The sequence below is a fragment of the Bactrocera neohumeralis genome, chromosome 2, assembly GCF_024586455.1.
Source record: "Bactrocera neohumeralis isolate Rockhampton chromosome 2, APGP_CSIRO_Bneo_wtdbg2-racon-allhic-juicebox.fasta_v2, whole genome shotgun sequence".
Classification (NCBI taxonomy): Eukaryota; Metazoa; Arthropoda; class Insecta; order Diptera; family Tephritidae; genus Bactrocera; species Bactrocera neohumeralis.
The window spans coordinates 896201-913215 of NC_065919.1; the positions used below are offsets into that span (position 1 = coordinate 896201).

The following is a 17015-nucleotide window of genomic DNA, read 5'->3' on the forward strand; positions in this document are numbered from 1 at the left end:
GCTCGATGCTTCATGTCAAATGTAAATACAGCAAATGAACGAGCCAAGAGGTGCTGAGGCTAAAATAAATAAAGAAAAAAATAAAAATAAAAATAAGAAGTGGAAATAAAAACAGCGAAAAAGAGGATCAGTGGCCAGTTTGGTCAATAAAACATAAAAAGTTCAAAAAATATGTAAAAGAGAACAAAAAAAGTAAGGACTGAAAACAAACCAACAGAGCTTATATATCTGTAAGTGTATGCCTGCAAACTACAACGTTCTGATCCGTTACGACGCCATGCGGTCCGGACCGCTGTGATGTGATGTCTGGTAATTTATGTTGATGTGATGCGTTTTGACGTTGGGCTGGATGAATTGTACTTACAAACGCCGTTGGGCAAAGCGGTTGATCGTTTCCGGCAGCTGCTGCGTTTCTTCTGCAACTAATTTACAAGGTTACAAACAGAAAAATATGTAAGAAAAATAACAAAAAACAGATCTGAGTTTCAAAGTAAAAAAAGACCCTCGCATAATTAGCCATAGGGCCACTTACAATGACAGTGGATTATGTGGCTGAAAACATGGCTGTGATCTACGAAATTGAAAACGCATGGCTGAGCGCTTCACTGGCTCGCTGATTGACCGAGTGCCATCTACACATACACATTGCTACAAACATACGAATATGAGTGATATAGTGCAGGCGATCAGCGATCAGGGAGGCAGTTAAAAACGCTTGCGGGAACGATGAGGAAGCTGCAAAAAAAGAAAACAATTGAGAAATCACAAGAAAAACATTTTAATAAGTGATGGAAGCAAACATAAAAGAAACGCTTTGCTGCGTGTGTATAGGCTTATGGTAAAATAGGGGGACAGCACATGGTGTCACATCAATTCTTAATTTTGAGGGTCTCGAAGCTCTTCGTTAACATGTTCTCTCAAAAAAACTAAGCAAACAAGAGTAATTGAAGCAAACAAACAGCTTAACTAATCAAGAATATAGTTGGTTTAATTAGCACATACAACAACAATAGCAAATTGTTACATTACAAATTGGAATCGGCATATTTATGTACATATAAGTATACTCAGATGACTTTATTTTAAAGCGCTCAATTTTATTCGGTCTGACAAACCGTAGCCACCAATGAAAGTAATTACTTTTTTAGCGGTTTCACGCATTAGAGGCAAATTGTGCACAAAATACAAATTCGCTTCATTAACTACATTTGCGGCACGTCGGCGTAATTAGTCCACCATTACTCGGTAATAGGCTCGTGTTGTCCATATTCCTAACATGAAGTACATAAAAGTGAATACAAATGGGGTTATGCACATAACAATTAGTTTCGTCTCCGAATGCCTAGTCAATGTGAGGCGCTTACACGTCTTGTTCTAATATAAAAAGCCATTGCAACAATATTATGAAGGAGCCAGCAATAGTAATAGCTGGAATATGCTACAGTAAAAGGTCCGACACTTTTTTTTATATAAATATTTGTACATTCGACTATGCTTCTATGCAGATTGTAGCGCCAGCTCAGTCTACAACAACATTCACCGCGGCAACAGGAGTTACAGACTGTCATCGGCAACACCATTACTTTCTTTCGTTCGCATGAATAATGAGGTCATGAAATCAGGCGTGAAAAAAATGCATAACTCATTGCATTTGAAAAATGGTTTCCTTGGAAATACGAATTAATTCGAAGCGCCCAAAACTTGTCATAATTATAAATAAATTTTGGTCGCTGTTGGGATTGGCGATAAAGCGCTGATAATAAATCCAATGCGGAAACATAGCGCTTGTACTATGCGCATAAGTATGCATATTAAGGTGGTTCTAAAATAGTCTTCAACCACACAAGCTAACCGAATATAATAAATTCAAATTTTGACACCGAGAACGAAGGCGTAAAGTTTAGACTATAACACGCTTCGAAAACTAAAGCAACTAAACATTTACTTGATTTTTCTATATGTCGCTACTACTATAGTGAGAATGATCACTTGCACGTTTTAGTCCAATCTCAATCATCTTTGCTTGGATACAACATTTATTTTTGATATCTAAGCCTAACATAAATAGAGGTTTAATGAATCTAATGTAAACGTTTCCCGCTGCATTTTGAGACCACCCTAACGTGTATTGGCGGAGAGAGAGCAATGCAACTGTGTGCAGCTAACACTAATTATAATAATTTTGATACAATAACAATAATAACACGATTTTTGTTTTTAACAGCAATTAATTACCGCATCATCATGAATACGTCACGGGCGACTGCGCCGTCGACGTCACCGAAGCAGACGCTTTATGACTTCTCCATATGCTCGCATGCACGCGGCATGAGTAAGCGTTCTGTATGGCAAAGCTTGAGCCACACTCGCATCTACATCTAGTGCATATGTGTGTGCCAGTGTATGTATGTATGTATAAATTGTGTGCTGTGGTTCATTTGGCCGCTTTACCACAGCTGTTGCTGCTCCCATTGATCTTATTCTTATTTATGCCTTTTCTTTTTTTTGTACACTAAGTGTTGTTGTATTGTTGTTGAAACATTTATATATTCAACACTTCTTAGGCAAGCTTTCAATACGGTTGAAGTGTTATTTCCGCGCCGCCAGCGAACTTGTACGGTCGTCCAGTGCGTGGTTGATCGGTCCAGCAGTCCTTGCGCACAACTGTCGCAGCGCCGAGCGCGATCAATATCAGTCAAATTCGTTTCACAAAGTGATCCAGCAACTCAACGCAGCGGTGACATAAATAATTGTCCAAATTCAGAGCTGTCAAGTGTTGCTTGCTATTGTTCAATCAGTGCTTGTGGCGTATAGATCACCATCGCTCGCATATCACTGCACTGGTGAACATCAGTTGCGTGTTTTATCATATACATACATATGTATATAACGGTAACTTTTCTTTTTGGGTGAAGTGCTAAGAAATAATTAATAAAATCAACATTGGAGAATTATTAAGTTGGTTGAAAGTGCCGCCGCGCGCCAATCACGTTCATCGATCAGCTGCAAGCCATAATATCCCAAAAGCAATCATTCATCACGTTTCCCAGCGAAACAAAAAGCGTTAGCAAAACGTGCGAATGTGTAAATATAAATAAGCCTTTGCCAGCGAAAACTTGCTATCGGTCAATCAACTATTTACGCTTTCGCAATGAGATTTATCGTTTCTAGTGTCATTGTGTTGGCTGGCCAGCTGGTCGGCTAAGCTTTCATGTGTGGAAACTTCGCTGGGAATTAATTCGCCTGCTGCCTCCAAGCAAGCAAGCAAGAAAAAATAAAAACAATTCAATAAAAATAAAAGTGAATATCATACTTAGCGCAAGCATCCAACCACCCTCGTTCAACGCACGCGAAACCGTAAATTTGCTAGCGTCAAGTCCAACTTGTTTTGACCTCCGCCATTAGCTGCCGTGCAATTGCCAAATTATCGCTCAATTAGTGTTTAAATAATTGTAATTAAAATTATTAATTATTCAACTTGAGCGAACGCAATTAATTGCGACCGTGTGTGTGATTATGGTGCTCAAAGTGTTGCCGTTGAAGCGTCGCGCTACAATTTATGCGCCAGCGGAGAAATTGCATGTGGCCGACGGTGCTCAGCAGGACGCCAAGGTAATCGCTACATTTGCCTATTTATCTAACCCTGATTAATTGTCTATTTCCATTAAAATAAATATTGCGTTAATATTTCAATTATTGGAGAGAACTTTTATTTTCGAGGACCTTCGTGAAAGTGTGCTTCGGAAATAGTTTCGACAATTTATTTTAAAATTTTAATTTTTAGTAATTTAATAGGTGAATGAAAATGTTCAACCACTTTAAGGTCAAAGAAAGTTTCGATTGTGTCCTTTACTGAGAATTTCAATGCTGTTTGGCTCTCAGGATACATGTATGCGCCTTTGAAAGAGACTATTTGTAGGAGAAGTTCGGTCATCGCTTCCCTAATGTCAGTTATCTCGGCAGGTGACGAAATTTGCTGATACATATGGTGTGTGTGTTAGTATGCCTTAATCCATAAGATCTCTGGAAGTTGGGAGATTGTCAGTTATTTGTTAACCCATACAAATGTACATACATATATTCTAAGCGGCTAAGAGTATCAGCACGCCAAAATTAGTTTTTCAATAAAAGCGCTTCATTTGGGCGTGTTCTCATAATCAAGCAAATTATGCTAATTTCAGTGGCACATCTTTTCCGAAGCGAATTTAGCACTTCACGAATTTGGGTAGGCCAAGAAACGACCTTGTCACCTGGTTCTATATGTCTTTTCTTCTCCATATATAGACACATATGTAGATAGTTATGTATGTATATAAGAGAGTATATGTGATTTTGTTAGCGAGCGATGAGCAACACGCGTTAGAATAAGAAAAATTTTAACATTAGTGCTTTCGTGTTTATGTATGTATGTGTGCTGATTTAGAAAAAGAGTCGGAAGATGAATGAAGCTGAAAACGAAAAGTTGCAAATTTTTTATACACTCGCCTTAATTAGCATATTTCGCACAGCATGTACCCCAGTACATTGAACCAGTTTGCGGTTTAATAACTAGCAAGCTCCGAGGGCTCCTTCCGCATTACGTCAAGAGCGGATTATTACGCATATGTACATGAACACACATGTTGTAGCAAATAGCTGAGTTCTGTGTGCTAAGCTCATCATCGCGCTCAGCAATCATTTCTAGGGAACGCCAAGTGTTCATAAGAGGCAAGCTGTGGAAGTATTCGGAGGAAGATTTATTGCACGATTTCGAGGAAGCAAACAAAAATATACATGCGCACGCGTTCGCAAGGTCATTGCAGTGAGTTTAGGGTGGTCCAAAAGCAAAGGAAATAATCGAAAAATCAACGCTTGAGTGACTCTGCGAATTATTTCATATTATGCGACGATTTTATTATTAGATAAAAGTAGCATTGTTTCGAGCAGACAAGGCGTGTGGAATTTTTATAACGGCATAAATAATGTGGCGAAAAAAGTTAAGCTAATATCAAAGATTCTCGTGAAATTCTTTAGAATGCTGATGATGACAAGTGCGTTGGAATGCATGTACTTCTTTTTCAATTTTTTTTAAACGTGCGGCGCAGTGTGCTTTCATTTCATGCGCGCATGCAGACAGACATAATTGCCACTGGGTGGGACTGCGCGGCGTTTGATTAATGCTGAATCCCCTAACGAGCTATTCGTGGAAAGCATACGCCTCAGATGGAGCAGCTTGATAAGTAGTTATTTATTAGGCGAGCGGTTTTTTGGGAAAGTGCAGAAAACATCGACAATGACCGCAAGCGCAATTTGATACTTCTAGCATACCCATAAACATAGTCTTATTCAAGGATTACGTCGACAAGCCGTTTAGATATTTGAAATGATTTTAATATTGACGAAGAATAATAATTCACATTTTCAGATTCAGCCCTATTATTCCGGAACGTGCAGGCGTGCGATGTTCCAACGAAGTTAGAAACAGATAACATACAATTTGTTATGGCTAATCCAACTTCCTTCCACTGCCACAAAGAGCACTGGGTTTAACAAAACGGGGTATAAAAAATGGGCAATAACAAAGTCAAATGATCGGTTTCGCTCCAAAAAAGCTGCAAGGCGAAGCGCAGAATTAACATAAATTCAGTTTTGCGCCATTTTGGACGAATTTACTAGCGCAATAAATTTAGGCGATAAATTTTTCGCGAATATTAATAGATGCGAATGAAACGCGAACGCATCAACATACATAGATGTGCATACAACAATATAAATGCATGCGTATCATGCTACGATGAACATCAGCAATGCCCAAAAGTGGACTTATTCGACAACAAACAAAGTTGTTGGAGGGAAGTGACACAGCGGTGTAGATAGGCGTTACTAATATATTTTCACGCAGTTGCAAAGTATACAGTTGTAAGACAGCGCAACAAGGGCGCGACCCTGGCGTGTCGTGGTGGATGTTGGAGCCTTTGTGCGCTCATATTCGCGATGTGGCACCAACGGCCGTACTTTGAGCAGCTGAGCTGCTGTCAACAGCAGCGGCATCTAACAATGGCAACATTCGTAGCAACAACGTTGTGAACGATCAGCGAACATTCGCGTGTCAAATAGTTGATTCGCAGCAATCTGCAAATGCTTTTCCACATTCCATCTATACTAACTGTTCATTTTCAGTAACATGAAATTTCTAAAAGCTCTCAGGCTTCTAAGTTTATACTAATGGGCTGAGACTTGATTTGCAAGCATGTGATTCCAATGAAACTAAAGATGTGACGTCGTTTTCGTCTTACAAATAATAATTCCATAAATTTTATAAAGCAAATGGATTTAATAATTTCTTTCTTCTGAAATATCTTGGAAACGAGAATGCAAAGCATTAGTATAAATATTAATAACAACTATAACAACAATGTATTATGAGCAAAATTTTTTCGCCAAGTGTAGCAATGCCTGTTTTTGTGCGTGCTTATGTCAGCGGCACGTCGTTCGCAGTTCGCTGTCTGGTATGCGAAATGACAAGCTCTAGCATAAATATAGCGACTACAACTATAAATAAATGGAATATTTTAAACAATGACAAAGCCAATTTTAAATGAAACAAAAGCACCAACTTGGAATTTAATAATTTTCATTACGACTTTGTTGTTGTACGCAATCGGGTTGTCACATATGTTTGTGTACATATGTACATACATATTTCAGACCCGCCACTTCAAGTACACTTATTGCCATCGACAAACTTTCCACTCGGCACTACTTGTTGTTGCCATGAAGTGATTTGGCTGTGCGAATTTGCACAATATTATTGCTGCTGTTAGCGCGTATACTTGCCCCTTCGAAATTGTGTAAATAATTTTCGATTAGAAGGTTAAATTACAAATATTGCTATAGATCTTGCCTATTTTTGTGGAGCTTCCAACATTCAGAATTTGGGTCGCAGTTTCTGGGTTAGAATGTGAGTTATTTTAAAAGGAAATTTTTCCAAGAATGTCTTTCAAAAATATCTCTGAATGAAAACTATTTTAATACAATATTGTATGTTAAGGTAGCCAGCAGTAACTAGTAAAATCAACTTGAGCTAATAAATTTGATTTGACTTCTAGCCACAACCTGAACATATCCCCAATTGTTTTCCGAATCTGACTTTTTTTGCCTCAACACAACGTCGAGTCTCGATAAGTTACTAGTTGGCAGCCGAAAATTAACATGCTAGGAGATGTAGGATCTGATGTGATCCATTGTTGGTGACACATCGCATTATGACAAGCGAAACACACTCATTTAATTTTATTAAGACATAATACAGACTTTCCGATAAGCACATAGGGCTCAGTGGGACTTGAACCCCATTTTGGAGGCACCAGCCTCATATCTGTTATACTATATGTGATACGGTTTGTTTTGATATTGTTTTTTTTACGCCTGAGTCTGAGTAAGCGTTGACAACGTCTTCTACGAATCCTTTCACCCTGGGTAGGGAATCTCTTTCAACAACTAACATCCTTATTTCATTCTCTAATGATGAGAAGGATGAATCCATCAACTCATTTGCAATTTCCAATATTTTACTTTGTGCAAAAGCTTGATTTAAATATTTTAGAAATATTTATGGTTTCTAAAAGTTTCAAAGTATATAATGTATGTAGATCAAGCTTTTGCACAAAGTAAATTCAAGGGGCGTTTTGAGAGGGTAGGAAATGTTGCACCTTTGCCTGGTTAGAAGGCAACATTGTGAGAAAAGAACATACAACCTTGACAGCCCGAGCATAGTGCAGCATAAATGCGGCATTCTTGTGAGAAAAGAAAGGGCTAAAATTACATCTAATCCAGTGGATGTGGCCTTTTAGGCAAAATAGTTTGCCCATAATTTATTTAATATAATTTAATTAAATTGATTCACTTTCTTTTATGATTTCGGTATTATTTTCTGATTTTTGTTAAAAAAACATTATTTGATTTATTTATTTGTTGTTGTTGTTGTCGTTGTCTGCACACATGTACTTGTATATCGCGCACACGCGCCACAATTTAAAAATACACACACAAACGCTACTCAATTCGAAAGCACACAGACCTTACATACACCGCGAAATTCGCTTTTTTTTACTATTTTTTGGCTTTTGAAAATTTCATAATACAATGGCGGCGGTTTTGTTGCTGTTGTTAAGTGAAATAAAAATAAAACCCGAAAATTGCCAAAAATATAAATTAAATAACAATTCGGCAGCAGTAGCGGGCGGCAGATTTGTACGCTACAACCCCTGCCACCCACTCATCTCGCAATGTACATACATATGTATATTACATATGCACATGAATATAGCGCTATGTATGTATATCGGAACATCTTGTGTATATCACGTATACGCCCCATCACTTGCGTGGCGCGCAGCTTCAGTGTTGCCAAACGCCGGCAGCATGTTTGTTTACAATTGCACGAACGTGCCGGCAGTGGGTCGGTCGGTCAGTGAGCTCCTTGGGTGTGCATAAACTGCAGACTCCTTCGGTGTGCACACACAGCTAAGCAACTATTTGCTATAGCATACGTACGTACCAATGCTTATGCTGCCCTGTACACATTTACATATACACAAGTAGTCATACACACCCTGGTTTATATGTATAAAGTGTGCATATTCGTATACACATTATTTGTTTTTTACTTCGTAGCGGTCCAAAGACTCTAACTGAGGCCTCTGGCGGTACTAAAACGCTCTGCGTCGCAGCGGCTGCCGCCGCCAGCTAGCGCAAGCCAATTTGGCTAACGCTCTTGCCACCTAGGCAGCAGGCAGACCGAGCGCGTTGCTATGCCTCAGCTGGGCAGCCGGGCAGCCAAACTCGCACTCGCCACACACTTTGCGGATCTGCGAATTTTCAGTCTTATTTCGATTTTCTCTCAGGCTCGGCGGCGCCGCGGCATTTCGGGGAAAAACCACAATTTTCGCACAGTTTGTACGCGTAGCAAATCTAGTTAATTATTTGATCGAAAACTTACGGGCATAGGCCATATAAATCACGAATAGAGACACATAAATTCATGCAAGCCGGACTTCAATAGTTTTGCGAAGATAATTTCAGAAGAAGTGCGACTCGAACATTTCCAAAGTCATTTCAACAGGAAGTGTGGAATGAAAACTACCTTAGAATCTAAATAAAGTAACAATTCGTAGTTTAAATTAAACTAAAAGTGCCCAATTTAGAAGGCATCAGTGGTGTGTAATAATTGAGAGAATATTTGTTCGCAGTGCGAAAATTTGTTTTGGGAATTTTTAATTCCATGAAAGTCGTGTGTACCGTCCGTGCCTGCGTTCGGAAAATTGAATTGAGTCAGCTCCACTTGTGGAATTCTGTGAGATAATCACTTGAAGAAAAGTGAAAGATATAAAGTGTTCGAATAAATTTTGTTTCTATGGTTCAGCGAAGTTTTTACGCTTTTTTAAAAAACTTGAATTACTTAATTGTAGTAAAATATATGGTTTTTGAAAAATTTATTATTTACAAAACGAAACGAATTTAAGCGCAGCTGGTTGTTGGTAAAGTACCGGTTGCTTGGAAAAGGTGACAGCAGATTATTTTTTGAGGTGACTATGAGGTAGTATTAGTTTTTGTTAATAAGTGGATGCTTAAAGCAATCGTATCATGACCCTTACATGCGTACCCAAGGTAAATGAAAGCTACAAATGGCTTTTCATTAGCTCAATCAAATGAAAGTTGTAAAAACTCCTTAATCTAAGTGGTTTCTTAGTAGAAAACTCTCCAAAGTGATCTGGTTTCACAAAATCGAAATTCGTTTTGTACACATTTTTTTGAGATTATGTTTTATGATAAGTAAGAAAAAGTATACATATGTATATTAGAGAATATGCAATAAATTTGTATTTTTGCTTGTCCTTCTTTGTCCTGCTATAAGTTATAGCAAAGCAGGGCGAGGCAAAACTCACAAGACATGATGAAACGAATAGCTTTCGCTCACAACTTTTATGGCCTTTTAATGATCCTATAAAATTACAGTTCGATGTTCTTCATTAGTTTTCCAATATTACGGCTTATACTTACATATTTGTTGGCGAAGTGTTTAATTTTAAAGTTTGTTTTTGTTATTTTTTGCCTTCGCTTGAAAGATTTGCAAGCAAACGAAACGCTCTATGGAAAATGGATACTCGAGATTTAAACATTTTTGGCCGTATTGGTGAGTTGTAATAAAAAATTATTGCCGCAATAATGGGATATTTATGTTAAAATATAGGAAACAGTGAACTTAATTATATAAAATTAAATTAAACTAAGTTTGGAATAAAAAGCTGTTGTACATCGAAAGATTTTTCAGTTTTTTTGTTAAAATATTGTCGAGTTTTAATCTAAAAATGATAAAACTAGTTCTTCGAGGATACACACTTATCTTCTATAACAATCTGATCCTCCTGTCCTCATAGTCAGCTAGAGTTGAGCTCAAATTAAGCTCACTTTCCAATGAAATTAACGGTATATTTGAAGAATTTATAAACCGTTATTGTAATTGTAATTGCTTCTTCTAAATAAAGAAACTCTCATCTACTACACACATACATACATATGTACATGCGAACACATGTGTATGAGTTCGTTAGAGAATGCGGGTTTTCGCTCTCGCCCACTTGCCAACGAACAACTTGCAATACAGCACGATTGCAATATACACAAAAAAAAAACAATAACAATCGAATGAATACGAAATGTAATTTGTGCAATATTCGCTTTTGTTTTTAAATAAAATATTTTTGTAGCAATGCATTATTCCACAAAAGATGATCAAATTTTCATTTAAATTACGGTAAATTTTCGCAGCTATTTCTAGCATTAGACCATTCCAAAAATCGAGTCGAAATAGAATTAACTTGTACAACAATTTAAGTAACAGCAAATGTGAATAAATTTGAACGGCAAGTTTTTCGCGCATTGTTTAATCAAATGAACACGCACAACCGATGCGCTATGAAATTTAGCATTTGAATTTCAATATTTTATTTTATTATAATTCTTTTATTTCAATTTAGTGAACTGCTAAAATTATTTTCATGTGTTTCATGGATGTGTATTTAAGCAATTTGCGGTCAAAGTATGTGTAGCTTAGTCGTTGGAAGGCGGATGCGCCAAAAATAATCCGCATACATTTTTAGCGGTGCGGTTGCACATAGAACTTATATTGGCAAATAATTGCAATATAAATGCGAAAATAGTAATACTTTTATTTATCATATTCTGTTAAGCAAAAAACTAAGGGAAATAATTTTCACCTCAAAGCTGAGTCTCCATTCTGCTCTGTGCGACATTGAGCTGTCGGTAGCTTTAGTCATGGGGTACCTATAGATTACCGGCACAAATTTATTGTTCCGAAATGTCAAAGAATGAAATAAAAATAACAAATCGGCAATATAAAATTAGAAAGCGACGAAACTAAATTCCTCCTGTAAAAAGAACAAAGCGAAAAACTAAAATAAAACAAAATAAAATAGCCTCAGAATAAAAGTGAGAATTTCGCACAAAATTTATTACTTCCCAGTGAGTCTGACTACGCGAAAAAGAACACATAACTGTGACAAAAATATGCGTTCTTTTTATTTAACCAATAGAGGAAAGGAAGATGATTAACTCAACGAAATCATTTGCAAATATTCGAAGACATCCCTTCAAACTGTTTATTAACTCAAAGCACAATACTTCCGCCTCTCCTCTAGGCGCCAAATAATTGTAACAGTTTTAATTCACATCAAAATTTATTCATGAATTTATATATATTCATACATATATAATAAACAACAAAGTACATAATTTTTTGGTCGCAACAACACAGTTTCATTAAACAACATTTCCAATAAGTTCGTTTTAATTCGTTAGAAGGTTCGCTTAGTAGCTACCAGCGTGACCATGATCATAGCCATAACCGCCATGGTGATATGTCTGAGGATGGTGGGCATGGCCGATTTTCTTGACAACCGCGTTGAAGCCGTTGTGATCATCGGCGGTGTACTCCACAACGCGTGTGGTGCCATCGGCTTCCTCCAGAGTATATCCTCCTAGAGGTCAGAAAAAGGTAGAATAATTTGGCTGAAATATGCATCTATTGTAAAAGCAACTTACCCTTGACATGATCACCATCACGGTGCTCCCATTGGCTCTTATGATCACCGGTATGTGCGTCCTTTACGCCATACTCGAAAGAGTACTTGGGATAATGGTGGGGTTCGTGGTGCTCGTAGTGGTGGTCGTGGTGAGCATAGCCATGTCCAGCATAGTGCAGAGAGTTGTCGTGGCTGCCATAACCATAGTGTCCGTCAGTGTGCTGAAGAACCGAGGCGTAACTGGAAGCGTGTCCGTGTGGAATGTATCCTGCGCAAGCGACGCCAACGAGTGCGGCAGCGGTGAAGGCGATACACGAGAGGATTTGCATTTTTAATTTAAGTTTTGAATTTGATTCGCAAAGGCAAAAAATTATACGAATTTGTGACTCTGTTTGAAGCCAGTGGCTAACTGATACAAGTCAACTGAGTGCAGTAACTATTTATACCAAATTCTTTTCCTTAATTGTATTTTCAATCGCGTTCTTAATGCGTGTTTTTTAAATTATTAATTGCTAAAATGTAAAAAAACACAAAAACCCATTAACCAATAACACCACTCGACTGGTGAATTGAAGGCAATCACTTACTCCTGGCAAGGTCGCTTTGCAAATTCCAGAGCCACCCAAGCGCACAAGCCGTTCAATAGTGACTAAGAGACCCACTCACCGACCAACCCAGTTTATGACAGTAACCACTAACAACACATCACCATTATTAGTTCAACACCTTTGTGCTATATTAAGTAGTTAACTTCATATTGTACCTGATTCCATTCACACTTCAATTAAGCGATCAACACTTGCGAGCGCTTTGTTGGTTCTATTACTGTTTCACGTTTGGCTATTAAAGCACCCGACGAAAATATACCAAAGTAGACGAAATAAATATATTCAATATATCAATATTTTCGTTAAGACAATCAAATTACTAACTATGAACTTTTGTATTCAAATTAAGTATTTGAAAGTTTGGTTTGGTCAAAAAGGCCATTCTAACATATTTAATAATATTTGGCTTTATTTTTTAATTAAACTTCACTTTACATATCTCATTAAGAGACTGATATGGTCTATTTAGGGAAACGATTTGTGATTGAAGCCTTCATAATCAATTTAGTGCTATTTAAAGTTTACGAAAATGCTCGGATATAAATAGCAACTCGAAACAGCAATTCGACATCAGTCAAGCACTGCACTCAAACACAATTAGTGAATACTAAAAGTTCAGCAACCGAGTTTTAAATACAATAAATCTAAGAAAATGCAAATCCTCTCGTGTATCGCCTTCACCGCTGCCTCACTCTTTGGCGTCGCTTGCGCAGGATACATTCCTCACGGACATGCCTCCAGTTACGCCTCGGTTCTTCAACACACTGACGGACACTATGGTTATGGCAGCCACGACAACTCCCTGCACTATTCTGGACATGGCTATGCTCACCACGACCACCACTACGAGCACCACGAACCCCACCATTATCCCAAGTACTCTTTCGAGTATGGCGTAAAGGACGCACATACCGGTGATCATAAGAGCCAATGGGAGCACCGTGATGGTGATCATGTCAAGGGTAAGTTGCTTTTACAATAGATGCATATTTCAGCCAAATTATTCTACCTTATTCTGACCTCCAGGAGGATATACCTTGGAGGAAGCTGATGGCACCACACGCGTTGTGGAGTACACCGCCGATGATCACAACGGCTTCAACGCGGTTGTCAAGAAAATCGGCCATGCCCACCATCCTCAGGCATATCACCATGGCGCTTATAACAGCCACTTCTGAAATATTTGATATCTATTAAGGACAGCCCCAACGAATTCAGACCCACTTAGCTAGATTTTAGTACCAATAATTGTTATATCTTTGAACTTAGAATAAATGTTGATTTTAAAGCAAAAAATGTTTAGTTTCCATGATTTCACTTCTCTTGATGTGATATTTAAACAGGGTACATTAAGAAGGTAATAATTATATGACAATGAAATTTCGCTACTAAATGAGATAATCGAAATCCCTCTGTACTCAATTCTTAAGTAGTCTTCAAGACCTTCCATCCAACGACATTAAGAAACTCTGAAAGAAATGTGCATGTACGTAAGTATGTATACTTATTTGCTTGTTAATACCAAAGACCTCGCTGACATCACTTCACAGCTTAGTTATGCTTGAATGGGACCACTAAATTATGGTCGGGATGAAAATAAATCTGTAGCGAAGAAATTCTATTTAATAAAAACGTGTGTGAAAAATCGTCGCCTGGCAAATAAAAAAGCTGACAGACGCTTTGCACTTCACATACTTAGATATCTTTAAAATCCCAAAACATTTATTATTATTATATACACATGTATGTATGTATTAAACTATTAGTCGCGATACAAACGCACACACAAGAATGTATATAAAAAGGAAAGAAGTTTTGGTACATATATAGTCACCTATAAGTGCTCTTTGAGTAATGCGTACTATATATGTACATATGTATAACGTATGCAAGATATTTATACTCGTAGTATAGACAAACGTGAAACTGTCCACTCGCGATGAGTGCCAAGTTTTCTATCTCAGCTGAGAAGACTGCTCGAAATGTCTTACGTGAGTACAACAGTTGTCCGCTTTTATTTTCCTCTTTTCCTCTAATCAAGTGCGGATGCATATATTATACTAGTGACGATTTGATATATACTATGTATGTATGTATGTATGTATGTATACATATCCGGCAAAATTTTTGTATGCATTCATATGAGTTTACCAAGATTTGTTTGATTTTTATATGTATGTGGCCTATTGATCTGGACTAACAATTATTCGCTTTGGTAACCTGCGACTCATTATTGCGCACACACATATTTCTTTAAAAGAACTGATGGTTTGAAGAATAAAGTTCACAAGATATTCAACGGAGAATTATATATAAAATTCACAACTTGTGGTTTATAAAGAGATTTAGTAAAACAATATATATCGTAAACGACCAAGATTTATGAAGGCGAAGAAAAATTTCTCTGTATTTTATTTGTTTTGCCTCACTGTAGGTGGTTTCTTACACACTCACTATCATCAAAGCTTTTTTGTTTTGCTTTTGCTTTTGGTTTATTTTTAAATTTCCTTAATTTTACAATAATTTTTTTTTGGACTTTCTTTGGTCAACGAGAAAGTGATTTTTTATTTTCTGTCTCGTTGGTTACAGCGACAACATAAGTATAACAGATGAGAAAATAGAATAGATACTAGTTGCCAACAATATTTACATATACGAATATATAAGTAAGCTTTTGGTTTAAAGCAAAATAATAATTTACACATTTTCATTTCGTATTTTCACTTATTTTTGAGTCGCTCTAAAACTGCAGGTATCCTTTTTCAGCGAAAGAAGCGACTTTTTAGCCAATCTTATCTGTAAAATAATCTCTTTTGTGGATGTCTTTCTCATATGAATTGCCCATTAGTTAAAATCATAACCGCTAATCAATCATGGCAAATGTATTCATTTACAAAGTTCATTAAATTTATTTGAATATCATTTAAATATTTTTTTCTACTTTTCGCCAAAAAAATAAACGTTTTGACATATCGTCCAAAAACAACCTCTTAAATGGGCATATCGCATTTCACATACCACGAATTCACTCAGCCGCAACGGCGCCAACTTCAAACAACATGGCAACGCCATAAGCGGCCTTCCGTCAAAGCCGCACACCGCCACTCCGCCAGCGATTACGAAATGCTCATTTAAACACGTTGATGGATGGTATTTAAAATGGTTAATCGCATGCTGTGCGCCTCAGCGGAGAAAGGCGGGAAAGGCAGCAAAAGAAAGACAACGAAGGAGATGGTTTTAAGAATTTTGGTAATTGCCACAACATCAACGCGCCAGCCTTTCCTTGTTCTCAGCGTTGATCATACATTAAATTTATTAATTGCTGTGCTCGGCTACTCATGCTTGCGAGCATTACGAGCGTACTGTCGTTTGTCATAAGGCGAGACCTCGGCGCCAATTCCATATACAAATTCCGTCTGTTGCAATACAAATTGGGGCGATAAAGACGGTGTCAGGGGAGAGACGTGCTTGTGACAAGACGCGGGGGCCATTGCGATGCGGCGCCACATCAATCAGCAAGATAATTAAATATATGCACACAAATGTATTAAATGTGGGAAAAAGTTATGTTCGCGTTCATTTTTATAGGAGAGTGTTCAAGTGTACGTGATTGTGTGTATGTGGTTGTAGAAGATCTTAAAATACTCCGGCTTTTAAGCGCTTGGCAAATGCATTTTTCAAATTTGTTTAATTCTTTTTCTCAATCGTACTTAATTTTACGCAAAGGTCATTTGCATTACGCTATTGCAGTTGTATAAACTATAAAATATTTTATATAAAATTACGGTTTTATTTGCAAGCAGCAATGACAACGCGTTGCCAATAAAATTTGAATTGGAAAATGTTTAAACAAAAACGGACAGCTGCATGAGATCGTATTTTGATTAGTGCTTTAAAAAATCTAAAATAATAAAGTGTAATTTGTATATTGAGTAGTCAAAAAAGTAATTTCGTATTTCTAATCAAACTTCAATTTGATTTCTTTATATTTATACTAATATATAAATTTTTTTGGTAAAATGAAGCTTAAAATCTCACCTACTACTCAATCACTATATGATACGACACAATGTGGTTGGTAGCACTGGAGATACACGCCTGTAACGACATCTATTGACAAAATACGAAAAGACTTTTTCCACTAAAACGCGCTTCGTCAGAAATATGTTTAGAATTGGTTCTATCGTTGGGAAATATAATATAAAATGTTACACAAAACAAAAAAATCAGTTACCTTACCTCATTCCACAATTTTAGCTCTAAGCGATATACAAACAAATGACACACATACTAAATTTTTCTACTCCGTCAGCAGCCATCCAAT

The 17015-nt window shown here is 37.2% G+C and overlaps 3 protein-coding genes across 3 annotated transcripts in view; 2 read left to right on the top strand and 1 right to left on the bottom strand.

The window, feature by feature from the left end:
• Positions 1 to 17015, top strand: part of LOC126767871 (A disintegrin and metalloproteinase with thrombospondin motifs 9) — a 75510-nt gene that overhangs the window by 21538 nt on the left and 36957 nt on the right.
• LOC126767879 (adult-specific cuticular protein ACP-20-like) lies at positions 11807 to 12541 on the bottom strand. Its single transcript, XM_050485579.1, has 2 exons — positions 12103 to 12541; positions 11807 to 12038 (listed from the first exon to the last, which is right to left on the bottom strand). Exons 1-2 carry the CDS (start codon positions 12410 to 12412, stop codon positions 11869 to 11871), a joined length of 480 nt encoding a protein of 159 aa, XP_050341536.1. The 5' UTR covers positions 12413 to 12541; the 3' UTR covers positions 11807 to 11868.
• LOC126767880 (adult-specific cuticular protein ACP-20-like) lies at positions 13344 to 13903 on the top strand. Its single transcript, XM_050485580.1, has 2 exons — positions 13344 to 13653; positions 13718 to 13903. Exons 1-2 carry the CDS (start codon positions 13344 to 13346, stop codon positions 13867 to 13869), a joined length of 462 nt encoding a protein of 153 aa, XP_050341537.1. The 3' UTR covers positions 13870 to 13903.

What these genes read in the sequence shown, in the direction of transcription:
- LOC126767879 (XM_050485579.1), bottom strand. Translation starts at nt 12,412, where the DNA reads ATGCAAATCCTCTCGTGTATCGCCTTCACCGCTGCCGCACTCGTTGGC. An exon ending in TGATGGTGATCATGTCAAGG is followed by an intron (nt 12,039 to 12,102) that starts GTAAGTTGCTTT and finishes TCTGACCTCTAG; the next exon opens with GAGGATATACTCTGGAGGAA.
- LOC126767880 (XM_050485580.1), top strand. Translation starts at nt 13,344, where the DNA reads ATGCAAATCCTCTCGTGTATCGCCTTCACCGCTGCCTCACTCTTTGGC. An exon ending in TGATGGTGATCATGTCAAGG is followed by an intron (nt 13,654 to 13,717) that starts GTAAGTTGCTTT and finishes TCTGACCTCCAG; the next exon opens with GAGGATATACCTTGGAGGAA.